Source organism: Microsporum canis, genomic scaffold (assembly GCF_000151145.1).
Source record: "Microsporum canis CBS 113480 supercont1.2 genomic scaffold, whole genome shotgun sequence".
Classification (NCBI taxonomy): domain Eukaryota; kingdom Fungi; phylum Ascomycota; class Eurotiomycetes; order Onygenales; family Arthrodermataceae; genus Microsporum; species Microsporum canis.
Window position 1 is genome coordinate 586,648 of NW_003299168.1, and position 25,348 is coordinate 611,995.

Consider the following 25,348-nt stretch of genomic DNA (forward strand, 5'->3'; position numbering starts at 1 on the left):
TGAAATTATTAATGATATGCATTCCCTTGCTATTTTGTTGCGCTTTGATCTTGACCTAGAGAAATAACCGTTACCCGTAACTTTTAGGATGGCGCCCGCTTCTCCAAGGTCCTCTAGCAAATGATACTATTTATGCAACGGAAATCATTTACCCAAAGCATGACCCATGTTTTTAATAGCATGGGACGATAGATACTATCTTGACTCACAACTTTTCAGGCCAGTTAACATCAACTTCCGCTATCTGGTCAACCCCGGGATACTCAGGCAAATCCAACCCATATTTACCCGCAATACCAGGCGTCAAGAACCTCCCGCCTAGGAAATGTCTTCCCTTGAACCACTTCACGCACGGCTTAGCGGCTGTCAGACTGATAAGTATATCTGGCATAAATTTCGAACCGGGCCCATCCTTGGGCGGCCCAGACTCAATGTCCCATGAACTAGGCGCATCAACGCTAAGAACTGGAACCTTTGTCTCCTCTAGCTGGGAGATTATTTCTGGAAATGGGTCTCTGAGTGGCCCGCTGAATGAAAACCCAAAGATGGCATCCACGACCAAATCAGAGGATTTAAGGGATTCCGCGAAGTCGGATGTAAACGGCACAGATAGGTTTTTCAGCTGGGTTTTCAAGCGCTTGATGACTTAGCTTAGATATACTGTGTAAAAGGTAATGTTTAACGTACCTCATACAGTTCATTTTTACCTTGCTTCGGGTAGTAGACGGTAGGTTTATACCCATAATGTGCTAGATGGCGTGCGGCAACTAGACCGTCCCCTCCTGTGTATCTCCAACCAAAGTTACTGCTTGCCCTGAATTAAGCCACAATTTGGTAAATGTATTATGCCCCTACCATTATTTCCTGGGCCACAGGCCACCAAAATATTGCGTCCTTCTTTGGGCGGATGGACCCGGTATACTGAAATACCCGGGAATTTGTAGCAGTTAGTTAAATGAACTTGTATTGACGCAACAGGGAAGAATAAATACCAGCTTGTGAGACGGAAAGACCAGCCAATTCCATCAACTGATCAATAGAGAAGCCTCCAGCATCCATGAGGTCTTTATCCAGGGAGGATGCATCTTTGGGGTTGATAGTCTATGCATATAACTTAATTTTAGCTAGACTGGTCGTTTCAATGAATAGCAAAGGTCGAATTTCTTGATAGATAAAGAAGAGAATACAACCGATTATCCTGGATACTCAACTTTTAAGGCCATGATGGATATTCTGCTATACTTGCGGATGAATGTAAGCAATGGTCGTGATGTTAAGGCTCTGCGCATTCGGGCTTCACAACTTGATCATAAACGCACTACTCAAGCTTTCAAGACGTCTAGACAGTGCAATATCAGCCTAAACTACGATTCATAGATTCTTCTTCCATTCTTCAAAATTAATCAACGTCTTTCAACTTCAAATAGTATGACGTTAGCGGTTATGTAGGATAGATAGTTCACGTGATTATCCGGGAAAACAAAAATCCGAGTTCAGATAATTTTTGATGAACATCGGCGGATCGATATGAATGGAACTGCAAGTCGAGAACTGATAGATATATCAAGAACGAGTCCTTGGTCGCTGTTGCGGTAGGGTTATATATCCCACAAGTTAGTTCAATTGATTTTGCCGTGAACTATCTTTCCAACGTCCACAATGGTTCTCCGAATTCGACTGTCCCGATTCGGCAGAAAGCACGATCCCTTCTACAACATTGTGGTCTCACAAGCAAAGTATGTCCCCATTGAACGCCCCTACTTCAGGAGCTATCGATATTATCAAAGTAATTGATGCTAACCGGCCCCATGCAGAATTGCACGCGACTCAAAACCCATCGAAGTCCTTGGAACATATAACCCAGTCCCACAAAAGCCGGTTGGTCTGCTGGATAGCGAAGCAAAGACTGCAAAACCATATAAAGATATTGCTCTTGACCGAATAAGGACGAAATACTGGCTTGGTGTAGGCGCTCAGCCTACTGAGGGTGTATGGCGTTTGTTAAGCATGGTACGTTGACCTTGTGCAGCCCTCGACCACTGTGGAATGCTATAATTCTGTATGAAGCCGGAGAAGCAGAATTTCATCTGTTGAAATGTATTCTTTTGCTGATTATCGTGAGTATGGATAGGTTGGCTTGGTTGAACCGAAAATAGGCAAGGCGCAGAAGGCTCAGGCCAATTTGAAGGCCGCGGGAAAAGCGGCAAATACCAATTAATCAGGCTTATTTAACCAGCCGTTTCGACGGCATCACGTCTTTTGAGGCAATTATAGTTACTAAGACGAGGTAATGGACAGAGAAACAACGGCATACACAAACCTGGGCATATGTTTCCGACCCTCCTCTGCGGCCTCTCAAGGATCCTTGTCTTCTGTATATTACATACCCACATTTTCTTTTTCTTTCTTTTCAAAACATACCTTGATGAGATCCGAAATCGTCACATGTACCAAGCGTATCAAGCATTCTCGCTGTCTTTTGAAGTAGAGTTGGGATATGGCGTCTATTTGGCTGGAGGCATAATATGTCGGTAATATAGGTATTATTTTTATCAAGTGGGATGGATCTTTATTATCGTCACCAGGCGGAGAGATATACCTGCGCTATACATAATCTCCTTCTCTTGTTTACTTGTCTCAAAACTTGGCTCTGCTCGCTCCGTACAATACCAACCCTCTACCCGATGACAGGTATATTTTACCATGGGCCGGCTAACACGAGCATTATCAAACAGTCCAGGCCTGCGGCGCATTCGCGGCCTCCTAAATGGTCTATATATGGTGCAGCGTACTTTGCATACTGCTCGTCAGCCGTCATCATTGAGGCTTCGTCCAACTGCTTATGGAATAGTAGTTTCATCGGCCTCAGGCTACCTACATTGTATTCCATACATACATAGTAGTACATATACATAGTCTACGCATGCTACTCCGTAAAACAAGGGGCAGGAAGCAAGAAAAAGCAACTCTGCGCCCTTTTTCTTCTTCTTGCTGGTTTGGCTGCAGCTCGTATACGGAACAACACTTTGTTGGTGCAGCAGAAATCAAGATTATGCGTCTTCATCTGTTCTTATCTCAAAGGGAGCAGAGTATTCGTATGAGGAAGTTGGCTTGCATCATTCTCTGCCTATAAATAAACATTGGCATCCTTGTATCTCAATGATCGTTCCAGGGGCTAGTTCAAGCGTCATCTATGGTGAAATCGATCGTACTATGTATGTTAAGTGCACGGAGTATTAGGATGCTAGTTTTCTTCCTGATGTCTGTCCTATCCTATACCGTACGTAGTTGTCACCAGCTTGGTTTATTCGGGCTTACGTCTAAGAGATTTCATTAAAACCACACTAGAAAGGGGACTTACATGTATCTGGTGGCTGTATCCCTAGAGTAATTAGGTTACCATCTCATGATGATGTGTATACAACGACATGTTCAAAGACGTCAAAAGCTTACCTATTTTGATTTGGATTAATACGAAATATATTAACATTACATTGTTATTAGAATGCCATCTCATCCTACTTCTCATATCCGTACCAGCGTCATCGTAGAAACTCTGATATCATCCCCTTTTGATAAATCCCAAACCCCTTACTCCTGGCTTCTAGCCGCACAGTACTTCAATATAATTCTTCTATTATCGTGAGTATAACTTCACGATTGCCCGACTTGCAGTCCGAGTTGCGACGGCAGAAAAGTCCATCGGTGGCCTTGGTACAATGGAAGGATCTGTACAAACAAACACCAAACTGGCATCTCGTGTTTCCCAACTCAGCATGGCTCCCGGACCTTGAAAAACTGCCTCGAGCCCTGCATAAAACAAAAGAGATGATCGGACTGCCTGCTCGGAAAACGCGCGTTGTAAGGGATAGCGGCAGGTGAGCCCATCAGAACAATCTTTGTCACTTGCACAGGTATGTTTTGAGAAGTACATTCCCCTGACACAGATTTTGCAGATGTAGTCTTCATTTATGCTGCATGTACCGCTCTTTTTCTTGAGTTTACAGATATTATCCGTGGGGTCACAGAAATCCTGGGCAAGGCAACGTTTGCCGCCAGAGCAGTCTCCTCTCCTCTTCAGTTTTGCAACGCATGCGTTTTGAAGACAGAATTCTGTAGGACCACGCTGTGCCTGGTCAACTTCGACAGATGAACCAGAATCTTCATCTTCTAATTTGTTCCGCAAGTTCCGTCTGCAGCGAAGACCGTGTTGGCGCTCAGAGCAATGGGAGGCAGGAATGCCGTATAGAATTTTATCATGATAGAGGGTGTAGATAGACCGGCGACGAAGAAAGGATCCGATTAAATAAAGGTGAATAATGATATCAGTAGGACTTTGTGGAAGAGAAAAGTGTTGAGCTCGATTTTGAAGAGAACGGGATGACCTCTCATTTTCATCTGCAGTGCATGTTGTCAGTTATTCAAAGCCATGGCCCAGTTACTGACTTCCTACCATAATGCCAAAGGTTAGTCTGTGTGCGGGAGCCAATGATAATCTTTTGGGTGTATCGGACTCCGATGTGACTATCAAATGGGCGGTGGCGACTATCCGATCCAACTTTTCGGTGCTTCATCCAGGATTGTACTATGTATTTAGCTAGATACACCGGCTGCTCTGTGTCATAAGTGCATGGGAATACATATTTGTCATCCGCAAGACTTGACGTTGATATAGGCATGTTAATTATAGAATGTATTTCCTGGTACACTTGTCCAGTATATTCAGTCTGATATTAAAAGGGATTCCATCTTTGACCTGGTGATCCAGTAGAAAGCCACAATGGATGCAATAAAGATCCCCGCGAAGCATCATTGATGCCAGGTCCATTTCTGGACCATGCGAAGAGACTGTAAGCCAGAAAGGCTTTCAGTTCGGTGTATAAAAGGGGCCTGATAATATCTGCATGACTGAAATACTTTGCAGGCTGCCCTTTGGTTCCTGAAGGAGTTCTTGATAAACTGAAAAGCCAGCTGACTGCTATAAACCTGCTCCCAAGACAAAATAACGCTTCCTCGGAGAGAATTCCGGTCTTGGTATGATCATCACACCAACTTTGCGGCGAAGGCGCATGCAAACTCAACCTCGGAACGTCCCATCAGGTCGGTGAAATCCATCGATTGAGTGCCGAGTCGGAAGAGAATCTTTGAGAAAAAAGATGAAGGTGACCTTTCGTGTTCAACTTCTTCAGATCCAATCGAAACAGCTAAACCTAGAGATCGCGACCAGGATGATGCCACAGGGATAGACCGGGTCGATGAGAACAAGAAGATTGAAAAAAAAAAAGAAAAATCTATTTTTTGATCAGCTTTGGCAAGTTGTTTGGAGTGCGCTCCATGGCTTTGGGATGAGTGATATCAAGAGATTTGATAGGCTCCTCTGGTTTTCTACCGTTAGTTAAGAAGTATCTTTTCCCCCCTGAACCGTTGAACGGTGTCTTGAGTGTTAGCCGAATCACAAAGGTTGAAAGTGTATTGATCAAACTTACCAACTAATGCAAGACCGTATAGAAGACTTAAAAAAGCCGTGAGATGTTTGGGTGTATGTTCTCTTTATGTATATACCTTTCTCACGTGTGAGCTATCCCCGTACAGCGATGAAGGGCTTGCATGAACTGCGACATGGGAGCGAGAGAGAAGACCGGCACTTGGCAGGGAGACAGTCGCTGCAGGGACTGTCGACTGCATTTGCAGCGTAGCACGGAGTATATATCTATGTACGGAATGGCAGCCCGGTCGAAATAGATGACCTTCCCCCCCAGAAGCCTGAGGATGCCGTGATATCGATACAAGGGGATGAATGAAACGCAGAAGAAAAAGAAAGCAGACAGTAATGTTAGCCGCTTTTGCTCCGTTAATCTCGTTGCAGACAGCGTACATATATAAGGGTGTATGTATCGAGTATCGAGGATAAGACCACGACCTGCTCCCTGCCTTGCCCTGCCCTGCTCTGCCCTGACCTTGAGAGAGTCAAGGGGGGAGAGAGGAAGGTTGATAGCTTCCACCATGGACATGGTAACGGAGACGCTACGATTTTTAAATCCCGGAGAGGGGGGAACAAAAAGCCCACCAGAGCTATGTTCTTCCTCCCTCATGCCTCGCTTCATCCCCCTAACGTTCTAACGTGGGTTGGCCCTTTTTTTTTTTGCAGGCCTGTAACTCGGTGTCGACAGGTGCTACCCCTGTGCAAGGTCAGGACCAGCCCATGTTCCCCAAGCCAGGGAAAAAGAACGAGCCAGCGTACTGGATGATTGGCCGTGCCGGAGCAAAAGAAGGGCAGGACGGTGGAGATGCCAATCAACGGGTCTGATGGCCGGTGTGTGCTTGATGGCGCAGCTAGGGTGATATCGACCAAGCAGCGAGCAGGCCTGAGGAAGCGGTCGATTGGCCGGGGGTGGGAGAAGAGAGGACCTGGTTGATGCCAGTGGGCCAGACATCGGCCTGGAGCTAGTATCGTATCTATCTGTATCTGTCTTTGATGTTGTATCTGTTGTATCTGCCGTATAATATCTGGCTTGGGAGAAGCGGTTTTGATATAGGGTGGGAAACGGCCTGATATCAACCCCCTTTCCCTCCTCCCCCCCCTTCGTTCTTCTTGTATATTCGTCTCTTCCTTCATCGTCTCTCGTCGGTATCTCTTGTATTAGATAGGTTCATGCTTGCTTTTTCCTGTCCCCGTATCGTTTTGGCCCACTGCTGCAGCCCTCGTCGCTCTCTGACTGGCTTCTCCTGGCTGCTCAGCTCGCTCCAGACCATGAGGAAGCGTTGATGTGCTTCTCTTCTTTCTCTACTCTTGTCTTGTCTCTTGTTCTCTGGTTCTTCTGGTCGTCCTTTGGTCGTCTTTGGTCGTCTCTGTCGCTGTCATCCTGCTGTCACCCTGTCCCATACGTAGAAGACGAGACTCTGCCTCGACCGTCCTCTTCTTCGTCCTTGATTCGACCGTGATTCGACCTCTTATCGACCTTTTATAGCATCAACTTGTCGTCTTCGTCCGAGACTCCTGGCAGCCTGTAAGTCTGTATAGATATCGACTTCATCCTCGACCTCAGCCTCGACCCTCTACTCGGCTTTTCCAATATCAACTCAACTTCTTCTTCGACTTCTTCATCTTCGTCTTCGGTTTCATCGTCTTCTGCTTCGACTTCTGTCTATATCATGGTTACGCTGCGCGTTAGTTAGTCACGAACAGGCAACATCCTCTGCTTCTCTCTCTCTCTTTATTCAGCTTCAAACCTGATATCGACTTGGTTCACTCCCTCTGCTCGCCAACGAGCTCTGCGATCCTTTTATTCCTTCGTCCTTCCGGCGGTCATCTCTTGCGCCGTTCGGGGCTTTTTTTCCTTCTTCTCTTGTCTTTGCGCGCGCCTCGACCGTCGACTCTTCTCATCGCCGTGAGATCGCGACCTCTCGCTCCCTACATATAACATACAACTCCCTCTCGTGATAACATCTTCCTCGTCTCCCGGTCTGGCTTGGTCCAGCAGGAAGGGAAGAAAAAGAAAGAAGAGAAAGAACATATATACAGAAAGATATACAGAAAGATAGAGAGGTTGAAGAATGGGCACTGCGCATCCTAACCAGGCTGGCGTCGCCTTCGAAAACTCCCTACAGCGCAGAGAATCGCTCTCGACTGGCCTTCCTCGACTCTCTCTAGCTGCCCCAAAGGCCATATCTGCTTCTTCGCAAGCCGGTTTGGCCTCGGACATCTTCTCCAGCACCTCGCAGGCCTCGAATCTGCCGGCCTCGATGCCCTACTCCATCACGCCCATCGGAAAACCGTCCAGCTTCGACTCGAGAACTCCCGTCTCTGCTACTCGTCTAGGCCAGCAGCTCTGCGCAAACGGTTCAAACGGCTCGTCCTCTACCAGCATGGGGAACGGACAGCAGCAGCAACAGCAGGGACAGCATGGCGGAGCAACTGCTGTTCGTATGCGATTGTTGCCACGGAATACCAGCTACGAAGCGCTGCGGAGCATGCTACTCTTTGCGAAAAACCTGGTCGATGCAGAATTTATACCGAACGAATACTCTGAGGACGCCTCCTTTCTTACTGCGGTTGCTTTGTTCGAGACCAGAACCGCTGCTGAGGAGGCGCAGGCGATGCTGAACGGGAAGCCCAACTCGACCAACGATGCCAACATGATAGTCGAGATCGTTTCTCCTTGCCCTACGACATCTGCGATGATATCTCGCCGGAATACCATCGACCATCTGCCTCGTTCGCTCTCGATGCTCTCTCCCACTTCGCCGCATCCGTTCATGCCTCCGTCTCGGATGATGAGCCGGCTCGACGATATACACTCGCTCGACAATGGGCTGGATGGCAAGCCGCCGACGACGAACGGTGAACTTCCCGCTCCCGATACGGGATCTCGAATACACTCCATCTTCTCCTCTCAGTCTCCCGCAGGAAACGGGATGAACGACCGTCCTCGTGTCTCTGGTAAATCGGTCATTGATCAGGACGTCGATGAAGACACGGGCGAGCTCTTGAAAGATCCCATCGCATACGCTCGAAACGGACCCATGGCCCTCCAGCGACGCTCAACCAACCCTCAGCTCCCCATGTCACAGTTCTCCAACCTTTCTCTAACCACCAACCTGTCCTCTCCGCCTCTCGCTCCCTTCAGCGCCGGAGCTGGCACGCCCGCCACCAGAAACATGCCTACGCCAACCAGCGCAGTATCGACTTTTAGCGGAAGTGGCTCGACAACTCCATATCACCAGCTCCAGTTCCATCGTCTCAACTATCCACCAGTCAATCCCGCGGACCAGAATCCTCCCTGCAATACTCTATATGTCGGCAACTTGCCCCCCGACACCTCTGAAGACGAGCTCAAAGCCCTCTTCTCGCGCCAGCGTGGCTACAAGCGAATGATCTTCCGCCAGAAGCCCAATGGCCCCATCTGCTTCGTAGAATTTGAAGACGTCTCCTTTGCTACAAAATGCCTAACAGAACTCTACGGCTACGAGCTGTCCAACAGCGTCAAGGGCGGCATCCGCCTCAGTTTCTCCAAAAACCCCCTTGGTGTCCGCAACGGCCAGCCCGGAAGCATCCACCCTGCTAATTCCATGAGCTCGCCTGGCCCTGTCTCCGGAATCAACAACAGCGCATCAGCAGGCATGGGGCCGGTCCGGTTCTCAACCGCCAACGGACCACCACCCGGCCTCAGTGCCCCTCCCGGCCTACCCATGCCAATGCCAATGTCAATCCCAACAGCCATGGGACCTCCGCAGCAAGTCCAGGTTCTAAATACCTCGCAATTCAACGGGCTAGGCCTGGGCTTGAACCATAACGCCAACGCTATGGGAGCAATGAGGCCTGGGGCCGGACCGGGTCCTGGCTCTGGGCCTGGTGCACCGATGAATATGGGCGTTGGCATCGGCTCACCGACGGCTGGAAACATGGGCGCCATCAACAACAGCGGTTCATACCCTGACTATATGATGGGGAGGTAGATTTGCGGGTGCCAGATTCACTCAACTCACTCACTTCTCATCTCTCGTCTCTATAACGGTTTTCGCATGGCGTGTGGGCATGGCATGGTATAGCATAGCATGACATGTATGATGAAGACACGGAGCATTGGGCGCAAACGGACCACAAACCACCAATCAACTTTTTCTTAACATTCCTATCCTTCTTCTTCCCAGACACTGGGAACGGAGACGGAGACGCCATCTGGATTCTTCTATATATCTCTTCTGCTGTTCGTGTTGTTTTTTTTCTCCCCTTTCCTTTTGTTCCTGTTCGTTTTGCGCTTGCCAACTCATCTACTTGGGACCGTTTCATCTTGTTTGCTTCATTCATCGTATTCATTTCACAAACCATATGATCATTTTCTCGGGTTTAATGTCTAGCAGCGGCATGGTATGCAGGTGGAGTGGTCTTGTTCGTTTTATTCTTCCTATGTTGCTCAACCCCTTTTTACCACATTTCCCCAACTCCTCTCTATCAAACCCCTTCGTCCTCTCTTCCAAATCGTTTCATTGCCTAGCAAAAATCCTTCTGCCTGTTTGGAGCATGTTTGTTTTGCTATTACCCCCTTTTCACCCTTATCAATTTCTTCTCCTCTGGTTTACGGAACGGACGACCGAAATAAAAGGTATGACATCTTTTGATATCATCCAAAAATATGTCTGCTGCTTCTTCCCTAACTAGCTACTTTACCCTTTCTTCTCCCTGCTCTGCTTTGGTTCTTGTTTTAATCTGTCTGCCCTTTTGATACCTCGCAGCTATACCCTGCACTCTGCACTTGGTTGTATGGAAACACGGTCATGGTCATGGTCATTGGTCATGGAACACGCGCGCCTACGATTTGATTAATTGATTACTTAGTTGTTTTGTTGCATTCATTTGTTTTATCTGCGGCTGGCTGGCGTCTTTTTTATCTTTACCTTGCTCTCCCCCCTGCCTTTGCTCTGCGTTACTCCCGTTGCCATATATCTATGGGTTTGGGTTCCTGTTCCCCATCTTTGAAGGCGTTCCAATATATGATTCTACAACTCAACACCATAGCCCATTTGCTTCTGTTCTGTCTTTCACCCTTTCGTTTACCCTGGCATGGCTTCTGTTTATCTGGTTTGTCTGTTCCATGGTTAAAGAACCGGCATATCCTACGGCTTCATTCCTGGTTCCGGTCCTCGGTCCGCAAGTTAACCAACTCTTCGCCATGCATTCCAAAAAACGGACGCAATTCATTTCTACTAGGGCAATCAACTGGACGCCTGCTCTTCTAATCTGCTTATTTCGATTATCAGCCTCTCCCGCGGAAGTAAAGGCGTGAGGTAGAATTGTGAACATAGGCAAAGGACCAGGGGGAAAAGTCGAGACAGACATCATTGTCCCTGACCAGGTCATCAGCCTGGTATTTTCCATCTGCTTCCACTCGAAGCTGTCTACCATCTCCTATGCGCCCTGTTGAGTTTTTTTCTCTTCTTTTCTTGTCTGCACTCTATAAAAACGGATAGCATGTATACCCATCCCCCCTTGCATTATTTTTATCCCTGTCGTTACCAGGTCTCCGATTGGTTTTTTGCCCTCTTCTATGTATTCCCGTTCTTATATAATTATGGATAGGTTCTTTTCCCCTTGTCCTTCTTCTTTTGACTTGTGCGATCCCTTCTGTTCTTCTATCCGGAGGCCAAAAAAAAGGGGGTGATTCCATCCGTCTCTTTTTACCCATACAGATCCATCCACACGCTCATTTTATATCATATTCTCATATCTTCTTTTCCTTTCTTGATTTCCTACCCGTCTCTCTTCTCATTCATAAGCATAGCTTCTTCTTCTCTTGATGTACTTCTCTTCTTCTCCTGCCTCTGCCCTGGTTAAGGCAGGCCAGGTTTTCCCGACCAGCGGGAATTTTTATCCCTACCTTTTTATATCTTTACGTTTATTATATCGTTTGCATCTCCAGAGAAACTCCAGATACTTTCTTCTTATTCACAATTGTCTACTGCCTCTTTTTCACTTCTGTATGCTATAGGCATATTTATTTCCATTCGTTTAGGTGTATTTGAGGCGAGGTTCATCTGCACTGCGTTCTACCATGGAGCAGGATATGAAATCGTACACCGGTCGGATCATAGGCTCAGGAGACTGTTTCCACTATCTTTTGTACCGTGGACTTTGGTTTTTCTTTTCTTCTTCTTCACTTCGGCGCTCAGGGGAAGTACAGGCTGGCAAGACTATATCCATTACAACCTCTACATTTACCCTCTTGTTTGACGGACTGGGGAAGATATTAGATAGTGTTGGATACTTCTTTCATCAGGAAACTCCACATAACCTCAATGGTTTACAAATGCCGAGCCTGTAAGGTATAAACTGGTAGTAAATACCGATAGTTATATCATAGCTATCTAATTTGATGAAAGATAAAACATACATTTTAACCCAGCACCCCCTGACCATGGTATCTTCAAACGCACAATGCAATAAAATGATAAACAATCACTCCTGCCGCTGGCAAAAAAGAGCCGTGCCAATAGTATAAAGGTAAGAAGAAAAAAGGTAGGGCCACGGCCGTAAAGGCACGAAGAGAAGAAGAATTAGTCAAAGGTTATGCTGTTCCATACGGCCGAAAAAAAAAGCTGGCTTTAGCCCCCGGAAAGCTGCTCCCTTTGTGCTTTGAAGTCAAGGGTTAGAGGGTATAACAGAAGGTTAAGTGGGAAGTAAATGCAGTTTTTTCTTTCCTTTATTTGTTGTGGTTAGTTCCAACATCATGACCACGGCCGCTGTTATTCATCATGTGCTCCATAAACGTCATATAGTCGTACTTCGCGACCTCCCTGTCTTCCAGGAGGTCAGGCCCCGTGTGCTTGGGCATCGACTCAACCAGGTTCTCGATAAGCTCGTCTGGTATCAGGGAATGCCGAAGGTCAAGTTCCGTAACATATGGCTATGTTAAAAGTGGGTTAGCTGCCTGGTAAGTCAAGGGTTCAGGGGGGGATTAAAGTAGATGGCTCCTGTAAAATAAAGGAGAGAACGAATAAATCTCAGTGATGTTATTACCTTCCCATCAGCTACCTCCTTGAAACTCTGGAGGACCTGTTCAGCCGTGTTTTGATCCTCGGTGACGCTGACCATGAATCGAATGAACTGTTCAAAGCTGACGCCTGCATTTCGTTCTAGACGACTTGGACCGCAGGTCTCCACAAAGACCTCGTGCATCTCATCTTCATCGTATACCAGTCCTAGACTGGCCAAAGCAGCTGAAAATTCTATTTCATGTAGCGTGTTTGTAGAATCTCGGTCAAAGTGCCTGAACACAGACTCAAACTCTTCAAGCTGTATAGGTGTAAGGTTGGTCATGTTCCGTGCGACCATCTGGTTCTCTAAGAATGCCAGCTTCTTTGCTACACTTGATTTGACAAGGCTCAGCTCGTATGAGAGCTCTTCAAAAGTGTAGGTGGTGAAGTCGTTCTCTTCAATGTTAGCTTCTGCGCACTGTTCGTCAAGGTCCTCTATTGTCTCGAGGAAGGCGTCTAGAGGAGGAAGGTTATCGCTGAGCCGTCGAACATGCGTTAACTGGTCTTCAACGTCTCCTTCGAGACCCGATATTGCGAGTGAGAGTGTGTTTAAGGTCAATGCAAAATCATTTGCCTTGTCAGCAAACGATCGACGAAGGGCATTTTTTATATCACGGATAGTCTCGTTGATTAGCTGGCTTCTCTTGTGTTCATAGGTAGTCAAACTAGCCCATTCCTCGTCTAGTACCTCTAGCCTAAGCTCCGGCGGTGGATCATAAGGCTTTAGGCGGTAGGTGCTTAATTTCGTTTTGATATTCCCCAATAGCGCAGCGAGGTCAGACTTCTCGGCAACCCATTCGCGCTTCTGGTTCTTCTTGTATGCAGCAAACTCGCTAGCCTGTTCTTTGGCATCAGCATAGGTTCCTGCAAATGACGAGTTAAGCCATTTCTCCTGTTGCTCAGCAATATTCTTAAGCAAAGCCCTCATCCGGCGCTCGAAGGAGTTTTGCATCTCCCACGCTCCTTGCATGTTTTGAACAAATTTCTCTACACGTCTGCCGGCATTCTCAACTTTCTCGAGCTGTGAAAAGGCATGGAACCAGTATGCGATGTACGTCATGAGAGACCGTTCATCTGGCTTAGCAACATCACACACATCCTCCACGTCAAGCAAGTCTGGAATTCCAATCTCCTCTGCGGCAATATCAAAGGCCAGTTGCATGTTCTTCTTATGTTCCGTCTTGTCTAGAGCGTCGAAATCGATCAGGTCGGGTCGGTGGATATCCAGCAATGCGCAAAAGGCCAGTCCATCATTCCAGCTTGTGGAGAAATCTCTTACTTCCACTCCGGGATAGCAGGCAGTTTTCCGTTGGCACCATAGTAACAGTCCCTCCTTTGCGGTCATACCCTCTTCGTTGATGTCACTGATCGTGAAACGTAGAATGAGCGTCCATATCAAGCCGAGTATTATCTTTCTGTTTCCATCAACAATGTCTTCTGCGCCGATATTCGTCATTTGTATCCCCCTCCCCTTGATAAAGTCGAGACACTTGTTTGCATTCTCGAACTTTTGCACTCGAAGCTTCGGTTTAGACGCATATCGACCCAGTGACTCGTTCCCAAGTATCTCGAGGATGTGAATAAGGATAACCTGTCGAAACGAAGGTACAGATTAGTACCATAGCCTCTCCTGTTGTCATATGGATACTGACTCCGTCTGAAAGGTCTGTCACCAGGTCATTTATGGCGATATTCCGGATCTTGAGTTTGGAGTTTAACCTGTAGATTGACGAAGTGGGTTAGTAAACATATATACCATTAGCCACAAACGGCCGTAGACTTACCATTTTGTGAATGTCTTTTGCTGGACATTGATCCATTGCTTCTCTACAGTCAACATTGTCAATTAACAGCCCGGAAAAGTGGCGGCCCCGGCCCTCTGTTTGGGCCCCTGTATAAACAACAAATGCACCTGTTCACCCGCAAGAAGCAACTTAGATTTAGCCAAACCTAGGCCAGAGACTCCCGCCCTAAGACTCTTGAAAGCAGAGATGGTGTAGAATCAATCCTGAGCGTCTGGATAGTTGCGTGTTTGTCTCAACGGAATAGAATGTTTTTATTTTCCTTCCCTGCATGAAAAGTTGACGAGGAAGTGCTACACGCCAAGGCCGATGCCAGTCGTCAGCCAACAAACCGCCTCGTTGGCTTTTTTTTTTTTGTCCATCAAACCAATTTGTTTACCATCGTTGAAGGCTTGTTTGCTGCTTTGTTGTCTGGTTCAACTTCGATATAGAAGAAGAGGAGGCGGTGATTGTTGGATGTTCCCCTCAAGTTTGGTTCTGCTCTCTGGCTTACCAACAGAAGATGATGTCATGAAAAACCGACTGGCCTTAATATGTCTGATACATTCACTTATTTACTTATCTTATCCAGTTCCCTGCTGGGCTAATGCAAGCTGCCGATCATGCGGAAAGCTGTTCTGGCCAGTGTTTGATCGAGCGGGCTAGGTTGATGCCCTTTTTTTTGGCTGCTTACACAGTTATTGTGATGATACCAGGACCGGGAAGCGAGATTGTCTTAAGACGGCCATGTTATAGCAATGTCCCTTCGCTGCCGGACTGGAGATTGCTGGCAAGATATCTTCAAGATCGTGAACACCCAGGTTCGGCTTTCCTAACAATATCGGCACCGTTAATAATGGAATACCTATTAGACGAGATATCCAGGGTGTTCTACTGGCATAATCTCTAATTAACTATCAAGCACCATATAGTGGTTGGTTTTATGATAATACTGAGAACTTGGAATACACCTACCTGGGTCCTCTCGTTTCCTGAATCAACAATGGTACTCTGGTTAAAATGGGTGGCTCTGGCAGTGTCAAACCATACTTTTACAAGCCTCAACGGGCTCTCGGACGTGAGAGAACAAGAAGAAAGGCCACATCACAAGCATATAGAGCTTGTTCAACCGATAAGGTAAACATCAGTTACCCATCTGGGCAGTAAGTTCCCCAAAGGTCAAGGCTCTTAACTCAAAAAGTGTCAAGAGATCAAGACCAAAGCTGGAAGCGCCCAGTGGAAGCAGCAGCCCTTACGGAAGGATAGCCGGCGTTAAGCTTTAACATTGGTACAACATGGGCTTACATCTTGCTGGAAGAAAACGAATCATAATAGGCTAATCCGGGATAGAATTTAGGAGATGTGTATCCAGCTTGGGGAATACTGATACCTCCTATTTCAACTTTGCACATAATGTAGTAGAAGAGAGGGTGTTGTAATTTCGACCAGCCATCTTGCAGGAGGCTGGAGGATATTAAGCACATAATGTTCCCCGTAAGAGCCACTGTAACTCATGAATAGAAGAGTACACCAAATCCTCTTTATGCCATTGAAGATATGACCAGCCGGTGGCTCTTCCTTGAGACAGGATCCAAAAGACTAGTCGAGCATGGAATACATCTCTCATCATTGACTTGGTAGACGATCATATACGGGCTTCCACCGACTAGATGTGTATACTAAGTCAGACTCAAACGTTAGTTGAATCGACTGGCAATCGCCTATTTTGCGCGATACCCGTAAGAAGTAGTAAGAGTGAGAGTGGCCACTCCACTGGTGGCTTTAAAGTGTTGAGCTTTGCTGAGTCACTCAGTTGATACATTGCTAGCAAGCGGTTAGCGAGAAACAGAAAAAGGGGGGAGATATGTTTGGCCTTCCATTAAACTCCAGAAAGACAGTGGGCAAACGAAGGAATATCTTCAAGGTATAATACTATTATTGCAGCCCGGAATAAGTTATTCTGTCATCATCCTTCGCATGAGTAAAGAGGAACACCCTTGCAGTAAGTGAAACTAGTAGGCTAGCCTCGCCTAGTGAACTCTATATATGAATTCGATAGAGGATGGACTTTTCAACAGCCAGAACCCAGCAACCAGGAATCGACAATCCATGAGAATTCGGATAACGCAAGGAAGAGAGCGCTGGGAGTAACCATGGTCCGTCTCCACGATCACCAGATGTCGACACTAGTTTGATGTTAGCCAGACATTCAAATCGACGCGATGTCAATACTTACATACACGAGCCCCTTTACCGGTATCAAATGGGCGCAGATCTACCAGCGAAAGCCGCCCGTCATCAGACACGATGTAAATCCGATCATCACTGCAAAAAATCAATAGTTTTCCAACCACGATATTGGCTCCATACGGCGTCATTGAGAACAGCCTAGGAGGCGTGGTCGGTTGATATTTTATTACTTTTCGTCGAGCTGAAGAGGGGAGGGAAATATTGTTCTAGAAAACTTCGATGAAACCTTGTCAGCGGAGAGAAATCCACTTGTGTCAAGCTGAACATGTTTCCTTGCAGGCGTTATCAATATCATGCGACGTCTTTTGTTTCTGTGGCGGCTGTCTGAAGCGCCAGTCAATAATTTGCACCTTTTTTTCCCATTCCTTTTTTTTTTTTACTTTTCGAATATTGGCAATGTTATATCTGGGGCCATCTGTGCATGATATAGATACATACAGCTCCCCCATATATATGTGCGTAACCATGAGATATAAGCCTATATACGACATGGCTCATAATACCATATAATTCCGTAAATATAAGCCGACGGCAGGGATATCTAGCCCCTACCCACCTGCTGGGCATAAATCGCGGGTCCAAGTTGGCCCCTTCAGTTGGCCGCAGGGCCGAGCACCCCAAGGGAGGATCAAACGTACTCTGGTGACATTCTTCCATCCCCAAACATGGAATTATTTATTGTCTTCTTTTTGAGATGAATCTCATCCATGTCTTCCTTCAACCAGATTTTAGGTAATAGGCTAAGTCTTTATGTGGCAAATGATCGACGGAAGGATGTAAAAATAGCCCTTCACGTGATATTAAGGGGTATATCACGTGATATCACTTTCTCTTGACGGCGAAGGTGAGGAAGATAAAGGAGCGGGAGAGAACAAGCATTCGTCGACGTATATAGCCGTAGTCCCGTGTGTAGATATACTTATATGCAAGGGCGGCTCACAAGTTGTCTGGATGAAACGTCTCTTTAGACCGTGGTTGACTGTATTATAAGACGGACGGGCGCAGGTGGAAAAGTTTGCTATATTGTATCAGGCTTGAGAAGGACGGGTGTCCAGGGAGTCCAGTATACATATATATAAAAAAAGCCCGTGCATAAATATATCGCCACGATATCTTGATCTGTAGTTCGACTCCAAGCCTGACGAGGCTGGCATGCTTCGATATCAGGGTTGTATCCCAAAGACCGGACAGAACACCGGTGGCACTTGTGTTTCAGGTTTCTTTTGGTCCGAACCACCTACCAAACCGTGAGATGTGATGCGGAACACATGAGGGGTTCATGCCTTCGTTCATACATCGATAGTTGGCCTTTGTACGGAGCGTATGTTTTTTGGTTACCGACAGACTGCGAGTGGGCTAATATCTAATTAACGAAGATGATATTGAAATATATATATATATAGCGCACCACAGAAGCCTAGAGTAAGACTCACTCCTCATCATGCCTTGATTGACGTTGTATAGATAGTTACATCCCCCCTCAAGAAGGATTGCTTACAACTTCGTAATGGTAAATACCCAACCCGTACCCCATCACCAGGGAGAAAAAAGCAAGGGAGGGGGGCCAGGGATACATAAGGTTGAAGGCCGCGGGACCTCACTGGCGAATTAGCCTGACAGCACTCCGTATACTTAAGCAAAGATCTCCACAGAGCAGCGAATGGGCTTTCCAGGCTTTCTTGGTGAAGTCGGAGGCTGTGATCCTCGCATCACGCCCAATCGCACACTGCAGCAGCTTCCTGTTCAACAGGGCTGACAGTATCCAGGTCGTACTCTTCCTTACCGTATCGATACGGAGGGCCGGCGATCGCAAGGCTTGCCCTCTATTTCTAATCTCTGTCTGCCTGTCTGTTGCAGGTTTTTGTATGCCTGGTAAAACGTCCAAACGGTCGAAAGGTCGAAGGTGAAAGAAAAGAGCGTAAAATATACCCAAACTAGCGTATTGGCGATACGGCTAGGGAGCGTCCGGCCGGCCAAGCGCGCACTTCTTTGCGTGCTCTTGGGCGGATCTGGTGTCCCGATATGGTATGGCGCAGTAAGAATACCGCCTCCTGTATGGTCACGCCGTTACCGCGGCAAGAAAGCCCATCCTGAACTTCTTCTCTTCTTTTGCTCTTTCTTCCTTTTCCAACCTTCAACTTCATTTTCCCCCTTCTGCCATCCATTTCTCCGTCTCGAGTCTCGACCACTGTTCAAATATTAACAAACGCCGTCGCCAGTCGACCGTCGACCGTCGCATTCTCCCTCTTAGACGATCTGTCACAGTCTGAGGAATCATCCAGGGGGCTGCTTTGTCCGTCAGTGTTCAGCTTCCTCTCGCCACGATATCTCATCCCCTTTTGCCTGGCTGCTTGCACCACCGCATCTCGCATCGCCGGATAGCCAGTGCCGCTGCGGTTCTCATAATGTGAGTGCAATCCTCGTTCACAACACTCCTTTTACGCCTTCTGTCGTCGTTTTCACGCCTGTTCTTTTTTTTTTTCCTGTTTGGGGGCTGGATCTCAGGTCACATATTTGAATACGGGCTCGCCCACAGACCCCCTTCTCCCTCTCTCCTTTTCTTGTCACCGTTCGGCATCGAAAGGGTCTTATGGACGTCAAGTACTGTGGTAGAGACATCTTCTAACTATTGCCACTGAGTAGATTACCGTTTTAATCCACCCAGGCCGTTGATACAATCTTTTTTTTTTTCGTAAACCGCCAAGATGGGTTGTGGTATGAGTACTGAGGATAAGGAGGGGAAGGCCAGAAATGAAGAGATCGAGAACCAGTTGAAGAGAGATAAGCTCATGCAGAGGAACGAAATTAAGATGCTTCTGCTTGGTAAGTCGTTCGTTGGTCTGGAATTGTTATGTTCACCAATTGCTGACTATCGTCTACAGGTGCTGGAGAGTCTGGAAAATCAACCATCCTGAAACAGATGAAACTTATCCATGAGGGATCCTACTCTCGCGATGAACGTGAATCCTTTAAAGAAATTATCTTCAGCAACACCGTTCAGTCAATGCGTGTTATCCTCGAGGCCATGGAGAGCCTGGAACTGCCGCTTGACGACCAACGCGCTGAGTACCACGTACACACCATCTTCATGCAACCAGCTCAGATCGAGGGTGACTCTCTGCCACCAGAGGTTGGTGCTGCCATCGAGGCTCTTTGGAAAGATGCTGGCGTCCAAGAGTGTTTCAAGCGCTCGAGAGAGTATCAATTGAACGACTCTGCGCGATAGTATGTCATTTTATCCCTCTTTACCTCACATCTAGACGATATACTAATTTATCTATATAGCTACTTCGACTCCATCGGCCGTATCGCCGCGCCAGACTATCTTCCCAATGACCAGGACGTCCTCCGTTCTCGTGTCAAAACCACAGGTATCACCGAAACAACCTTCATAATCGGCGATCTCACCTACCGCATGTTCGACGTTGGTGGTCAGCGTTCCGAACGTAAGAAGTGGATTCACTGCTTTGAAAACGTCACCACAATTCTCTTCCTCGTTGCCATCTCAGAATACGACCAGCTCCTGTTCGAGGACGAGACCGTCAACAGAATGCAAGAAGCGCTCACACTGTTCGACTCCATCTGCAACTCAAGGTGGTTCATCAACACATCCATCATTCTGTTTTTGAACAAGATCGATCGATTTAAGGAGAAGCTGCCCGTTAGCCCGATGAAGAACTACTTCCCTGATTATGAAGGTGCGTTATCGCCACTCGTCCGCCCAAACTCCTGTATTTTCAAATCTCGTTTTCTGACACAATTTTCTTCTCACTAGGTGGCGCCGACTATTCTGCCGCTTGCGACTACATCCTCAACCGTTTTGTCTCGCTAAACCAGGCAGAACAGAAACAAATCTACACACATTTCACATGTGCCACTGACACCACCCAGATCCGATTCGTTATGGCAGCCGTCAATGGTACGCGAACTTCGCTTCTACAGTCATAATTAATTTGCTAACATTTCGTCTCTAGATATCATCATACAAGAGAATCTTCGACTCTGCGGCCTGATATAATGCACCACCTTTCCCGCAATCCCCTTTAAAGGAAACCCCCGTTTTCAGATCTCTAGCCGTTTGTTATTTCCTTTATCTCATGTGTATTTGATATCCCAATAATTAACCTGCCAAAAATCCCCAGCAACCTACGCGATACGTCTCCCGCATTTTCAACCCCACCCCCATCTGCGTGGGCCCTGTGACCTTTCTTCTCTTCCCATTTGAGCTCCAGGCGTCTCGTTGACTGTTGAGTCTATGGTCACACCGTCTTCAATTACTATAATTTCCTACTAATCGTCCATTTCAATCCACAGGAGGATATCCACTGTTCCATTTCATTGCAAATTCCCTCTATTCCCCCTTTCCTTGAATCTCCTGCTTTCCCTCTCCCTTTGTTTATTCCACCCTCTTCTCTAGGGACCCTCTCTTCGTCGTTATCTACCTAAACCCCCCCTCCACTAACCCCTGCTGATCGGTGCTGGTGCCATGCTTCTGCCAATGTGTTGGCCAGCATATTTACGGATTCCATGTCAATTGTTTTGCTCTTTTTCTTTCCTCGTTATATCCACCTCAATCTCTCTCTCCGCGTCTCTCCTTCAAAGGTAATCCCCTTTCTTTTACCTGTCTCTCTTCTCTCACCTATGGGGAAACCTGTACAACGTCTCAAATGCAAACTTCCCTATCTAAATGTCGGTTCGGAAATTGGGAGGGTAACCATGGCCGTAAATGCTAGTTTATAATTTTCTTTTTTCCCGTTCTTCTTTCCTTTTTCTTTTCCTTTTTTTCTCCTGTCTTTCTCTTCTGATTTTGATTTCAGTTTTTTTTGTCTTTATCTACCTATGTTTCTTTGCATCTCTCTGTCGCTTATTAGTTTTGGCGAAGTTCTTATAGAAAATGATAGCTATTCGATGACGTTCAAAATGACTTCTTGGGCTGGGTACATCACTGTATAGGGGAAATATGCCTGATATTTAGTTCCACTCCCTTGCATAATGATTACACTCAGGGTACATTTGAGGCCTTGTTTACAGCGCCATAAGATCGTAAAAGCCATAAGATTGTAAGTTTCCAAATATGGACGGGCGGGTTTTCAGGTAGTTTTCGAGTTAAGAACCCCCAGAAAAGTGTCAAGTCCCAAGGCTCATCCGTGCATCCATACGGACTCCATCCTTACACCCTTCAAAACCGCAGCTTTGGTCCGACATAGACAATCATTATCGCCAGAATCCACAACCCGAATATCCATAAATACATCAACATACGACCCCACCACCCTCTGCCCTCACTCATTCGTCTAAGCATCCCCATTTTCTGCCCCGCTGATTCCAAACCAGTGGTGTTCCGATCCAGTCCTTCTACCGCACGGTCTATAATTGACTTCTCAGACTCTAGCGTTGTATTAAACGTATGCGTTGAGGCTTTTAGTTGCTGGGCCAGCGTGAGCAGGGAATCAGTCAGGGACTCCTGTTCTTGGCGGTCGCGTGCCAGTGAAGCTTCTGGATCTAGATCTCTTGACCTTGAGTCTGTCCTTGAAAGGCTGTGGGGGCGGACGTGAGGGTTGGGGACTGGTTTAAATGGGGAGGGGGGTGCGGACGGGTGTACGGAAGGCGAGAAAGTGCCTGTTGACAGTGTGGCTGTGGTAGGGTGGAGTGTTGTCTCAGCGGGTGTGTGCACTGCTGTTGGGATGGTGTTTCGGTTGCGTAGTGTATTTGAGCTGAATGGCTCGCTGTGAGCGGGCGCAGAACTGTATGAGGAAGATGGTGGTGTGGGAATCGTAGAGCTCTGGCTTGTATCGGATATTATAGAGCACTCTTGTGCCTCTATCTGCTTGGGCTCATCTTTTATGTTCGTGGAACTGGTCGATGCTCGTGAAGATATGTTTTCAGGAGTGACACTGTCTTGCGGCGTGGGGAGGATATCCTCTTCATCTTCTGACGAGTGGGTGTCTCCATCCGCTAGGAAGTCAGGGGTTGCTGTATTAGCCACTGCTGTTGCGCGAGCGTGCGCTTGGGTGCCCAAGTCATCTAATCTTTGTCGAAGGATCTTAAGCTGCTGTCTCTTTTGTGAAAGGTCCGATTGAACGATTTGTTTGCGTTGGGGGTGTTTTATGTCTGATGAGCTTCGCTCGAGCTGGAGGAGTAGATTGCGGCCATATTCGATATTCTGGACAAAAATTAGTGACCGTCACATCGTAATGGAAGGGATAAGATATATAACCCATGCTTTACCCGGGTATTCAAATAAAGAGAGGACTTACAGCTCCAACGCGAGCTCTGTGATATTGCGATCGTAGTAAGGGCTTTAGGTCTGCTGAAGGCGATAGTATGTTGCTTTCCAGGCGAGATAGTAACTGGGTGAGGTTTATCGAGATAGTATTAGAGGACGTGTATGCTTCAGATAGCTTTCGAGCCATTGCGACGACTAAAGACCCTTCAATTCAACATTTGTCTTCCTCTTCATCGATGTCTTGCTATTCTTACTTTGATAAAGGACATGTTATCATACATTATGTAATCAAATCTACATATTATCATGTGACTCTTATCGATAGAGCAGCGAGATTTATTTGGTAGAAGAAGCGGTTGGATATTCACGACTTTCTATATATAAGAGGATATATACATGTTGGAGAGAAGTAAATGAGCCAGAAAAAGGGGTTAAGCTTGATCCTTCGTCTCCCATGGCTTTTCGGTAACGCCCTCGATGTAAACCCCTCCCTTTGGCCGCCACATACAAGCATTGGGCACAGGCAGCAGCTGCTCCCGAGCGGCCTCGAACTCCCTCTTCTTCTCCTCTGAAAGGCCCTCAGGCATAGGGCAGTCTACATCCCAGGCGTCTGTACAGATAAACCCACGGCGTTCATAGACCGGACGGCCATAAGGGGTCGCATCTAGCCAGCATTCAAGTCCCATCTCCTCGGCTTTATCCAGCCCCCATTGGAGGAATAAAGAGCCAACACCGTGACGACGATATGATGGCACCGTGAATGCAATATTTAAAACTAATCATAATAAGTTAGCATTGTTAACGGAAACGGGTACGCTACTTACATATGTGAGGTCTCCTCGCCTTTTTCGCACGAGGGGCAGTAATATCACGGAGGTACTTGGTTGCAATCAATCTTTCCATCGATCCTCTGGGTACCAGTCGGCAGTAACCTTATCCTCGTTGTAGTTCTCGAACGGGTTGGTCTGGTGAATCTTCCATAGTGCCGCGCCGGCAATCTTGTTATTTGCGTCCGTATCGACGACTTTTATCCACTGGCTTTCAGGGAACGAACTCCTGTACTCCTCTTGAAAGAACTTTATGCTATCCGCAAGGCTCTTTTCCCTGTCATTGTTGAAAATAGGGCAGTAGACGCGAAAGAACTTTTGATGAGGTTCTTCGTAGGCCTCCCATAGTGCAGTGATTAGTTCAGGGAAGTCGGCTTCCCCCACGAGCTGCTGTTCCAAATGCATGATTAAACGGTGATTGTTGCTTGCTTGGTGATGGTCAAGGTATTATTTTGATAAACAAGGATACAGCGAAGTTTCGGCCAGGCCCGAATATTTATAAACTCGGTTCTTCGGTACGGCAACGTATCTTGACTAGGTAAGGTGGAGTTGGGCGGCCTTGGTGGTCCCTCACAGTCGGCATTCATTGGCGAGGAGGAAGAAATGAAGAAAAGGATCGGGGATGGCCTGCGTCCCTCGGGTTTGGATACACAGGCGACTCGAAGCCAGGCCGTGGAGACGACTTCGCTGCTCGCAAGGATTGCCGTCTCGTCAAAGTCTTGAAGATTTAGCCGCTTGGCCGCTTCTTTATATTATTAATTGATCTCTTTGCGCTCAGATGCTGTTTCTTCGCCCACGGAAATGTCAGGCGGTTCAACTTCGTATATGCATGGCATAATCAGAGAAGAGTATGGGAAGTTACTAAGACTGATGGCGGATGGAATTAAATGGTATGATATTCATATTCGTTGAACAGAGTGTTAGATTAGAACTAATTGCCCTTTAAAAGTTTTTTAATATATAAAAACAAAGATGATGGTTTCATTGAGGGTATCACTCCGTTGTAGAATTATATCGGCCTTCCTAGCAGGGATAAACAGGAACAAGGGGAAGAAAATAAAGATAACTAGACGTAGGACCTAAATGTATAAACAAGACCAGCCTCTGCTTCAAAAAGTGGTTCCAACAGGCCCCCTACTAACGGTACTCGAGTACCTTTCTTCTCCAGTTTTTTCGAGACTCGGATCCCGTTTCTTTAAATATCTGCACGGATTCTTTCTGGAGCCGCGGTGCGGCTGGATTGGCTGATGGTGATGGTGGCTGCGAAAACTCCCGTTCGGTGAGTGTAGTTGTGTGATGTTTCATTTCTTCGGTGGCGGTAGGTAGTGGTAACTTCGTCATGTCAAATGGTTGACGAAGGTCGTTGGAGGATGAAGCTTCAAGTCGGCTGGCGTTGTTCCCGTCGGCCGTAGAAGTTTGAGTATTGGGAGGGTTTGCCTCTTCAATAGACAGGTGAAGCTGTAGCTTCTCACCAGTATGGTCGGAAATATGTATTGCTCGTGAGTACTTATTGGCACTCGAATCTTGAGAGGATGACATTTTGCGCCTCTTGAATCGTCTGATAATGGCGTATATGAATAAAAAAATTGGTAGGGCGAGTGACAGCCGTGCAATGGGAGATATTCTAGGTGTTGGTAGCTGGAATATATCCTGATTAATGGGAGCCATGGTGAGAAGCTGGCCAATATTTTATATGTAAACAAAGTCGATGGCAAAAGAAGTAGAAAAGTGTT

General features: G+C 46.8%; 10 protein-coding genes across 10 annotated transcripts; 3 read left to right on the forward strand and 7 right to left on the reverse strand.

The window, feature by feature from the left end:
* Positions 1 to 205: 205 nt before the first annotated feature.
* On the reverse strand, positions 206 to 1,223 carry MCYG_01646 (AI-BP family protein; the record flags this gene model as incomplete). The annotated part of the gene is made up of 5 exons (XM_002848666.1): positions 206 to 637; positions 688 to 782; positions 856 to 921; positions 993 to 1,101; positions 1,212 to 1,223. 5 exons carry the CDS (start codon positions 1,221 to 1,223, stop codon positions 206 to 208), a joined length of 714 nt encoding a protein of 237 aa, XP_002848712.1.
* A 436-nt stretch (positions 1,224 to 1,659) lies between these two features.
* MCYG_01647 (mitochondrial 37S ribosomal protein MRPS16) lies at positions 1,660 to 2,218 on the forward strand (the record flags this gene model as incomplete). The annotated part of the gene is made up of 3 exons (XM_002848667.1): positions 1,660 to 1,736; positions 1,815 to 1,989; positions 2,132 to 2,218. 3 exons carry the CDS (start codon positions 1,660 to 1,662, stop codon positions 2,216 to 2,218), a joined length of 339 nt encoding a protein of 112 aa, XP_002848713.1.
* A 1,419-nt stretch (positions 2,219 to 3,637) lies between these two features.
* MCYG_01648 (uncharacterized protein) lies at positions 3,638 to 4,679 on the reverse strand (the record flags this gene model as incomplete). The annotated part of the gene is made up of 2 exons (XM_002848668.1): positions 3,638 to 4,398; positions 4,454 to 4,679. The coding sequence occupies 2 exons, from the start codon at positions 4,677 to 4,679 to the stop codon at positions 3,638 to 3,640; spliced, it is 987 nt and encodes a 328-aa protein (XP_002848714.1).
* Positions 4,680 to 7,554: 2,875 nt separating this feature from the next.
* On the forward strand, positions 7,555 to 9,456 carry MCYG_01649 (RNA binding protein; the record flags this gene model as incomplete). Its single annotated transcript, XM_002848669.1, has 2 exons — positions 7,555 to 7,924; positions 7,961 to 9,456. The coding sequence occupies 2 exons, from the start codon at positions 7,555 to 7,557 to the stop codon at positions 9,454 to 9,456; spliced, it is 1,866 nt and encodes a 621-aa protein (XP_002848715.1).
* A 2,741-nt stretch (positions 9,457 to 12,197) lies between these two features.
* MCYG_01650 (alpha-actinin) lies at positions 12,198 to 14,371 on the reverse strand (the record flags this gene model as incomplete). Its single annotated transcript, XM_002848670.1, has 4 exons — positions 12,198 to 12,401; positions 12,515 to 14,122; positions 14,151 to 14,250; positions 14,316 to 14,371. 4 exons carry the CDS (start codon positions 14,369 to 14,371, stop codon positions 12,198 to 12,200), a joined length of 1,968 nt encoding a protein of 655 aa, XP_002848716.1.
* Positions 14,372 to 16,352: 1,981 nt separating this feature from the next.
* On the reverse strand, positions 16,353 to 17,219 carry MCYG_01651 (uncharacterized protein; the record flags this gene model as incomplete). Its single annotated transcript, XM_002848671.1, has 3 exons — positions 16,353 to 16,498; positions 16,549 to 16,768; positions 17,001 to 17,219. The coding sequence occupies 3 exons, from the start codon at positions 17,217 to 17,219 to the stop codon at positions 16,353 to 16,355; spliced, it is 585 nt and encodes a 194-aa protein (XP_002848717.1).
* Positions 17,220 to 19,255: 2,036 nt separating this feature from the next.
* MCYG_01652 (G protein alpha subunit) lies at positions 19,256 to 20,584 on the forward strand (the record flags this gene model as incomplete). The annotated part of the gene is made up of 5 exons (XM_002848672.1): positions 19,256 to 19,385; positions 19,445 to 19,781; positions 19,848 to 20,260; positions 20,338 to 20,481; positions 20,537 to 20,584. The coding sequence occupies 5 exons, from the start codon at positions 19,268 to 19,270 to the stop codon at positions 20,578 to 20,580; spliced, it is 1,056 nt and encodes a 351-aa protein (XP_002848718.1).
* Positions 20,585 to 21,741: 1,157 nt separating this feature from the next.
* MCYG_01653 (synaptobrevin) lies at positions 21,742 to 22,975 on the reverse strand (the record flags this gene model as incomplete). The annotated part of the gene is made up of 2 exons (XM_002848673.1): positions 21,742 to 22,725; positions 22,820 to 22,975. 2 exons carry the CDS (start codon positions 22,973 to 22,975, stop codon positions 21,742 to 21,744), a joined length of 1,140 nt encoding a protein of 379 aa, XP_002848719.1.
* Positions 22,976 to 23,219: 244 nt separating this feature from the next.
* MCYG_01654 (conserved hypothetical protein) lies at positions 23,220 to 24,020 on the reverse strand (the record flags this gene model as incomplete). Its single annotated transcript, XM_002848674.1, has 3 exons — positions 23,220 to 23,563; positions 23,613 to 23,667; positions 23,721 to 24,020. 3 exons carry the CDS (start codon positions 24,018 to 24,020, stop codon positions 23,220 to 23,222), a joined length of 699 nt encoding a protein of 232 aa, XP_002848720.1.
* Positions 24,021 to 24,752: 732 nt separating this feature from the next.
* MCYG_01655 (uncharacterized protein) lies at positions 24,753 to 25,154 on the reverse strand (the record flags this gene model as incomplete). Its single annotated transcript, XM_002848675.1, has 1 exon — positions 24,753 to 25,154. One exon carries the CDS (start codon positions 25,152 to 25,154, stop codon positions 24,753 to 24,755), a length of 402 nt encoding a protein of 133 aa, XP_002848721.1.
* Positions 25,155 to 25,348: the final 194 nt, after the last annotated feature.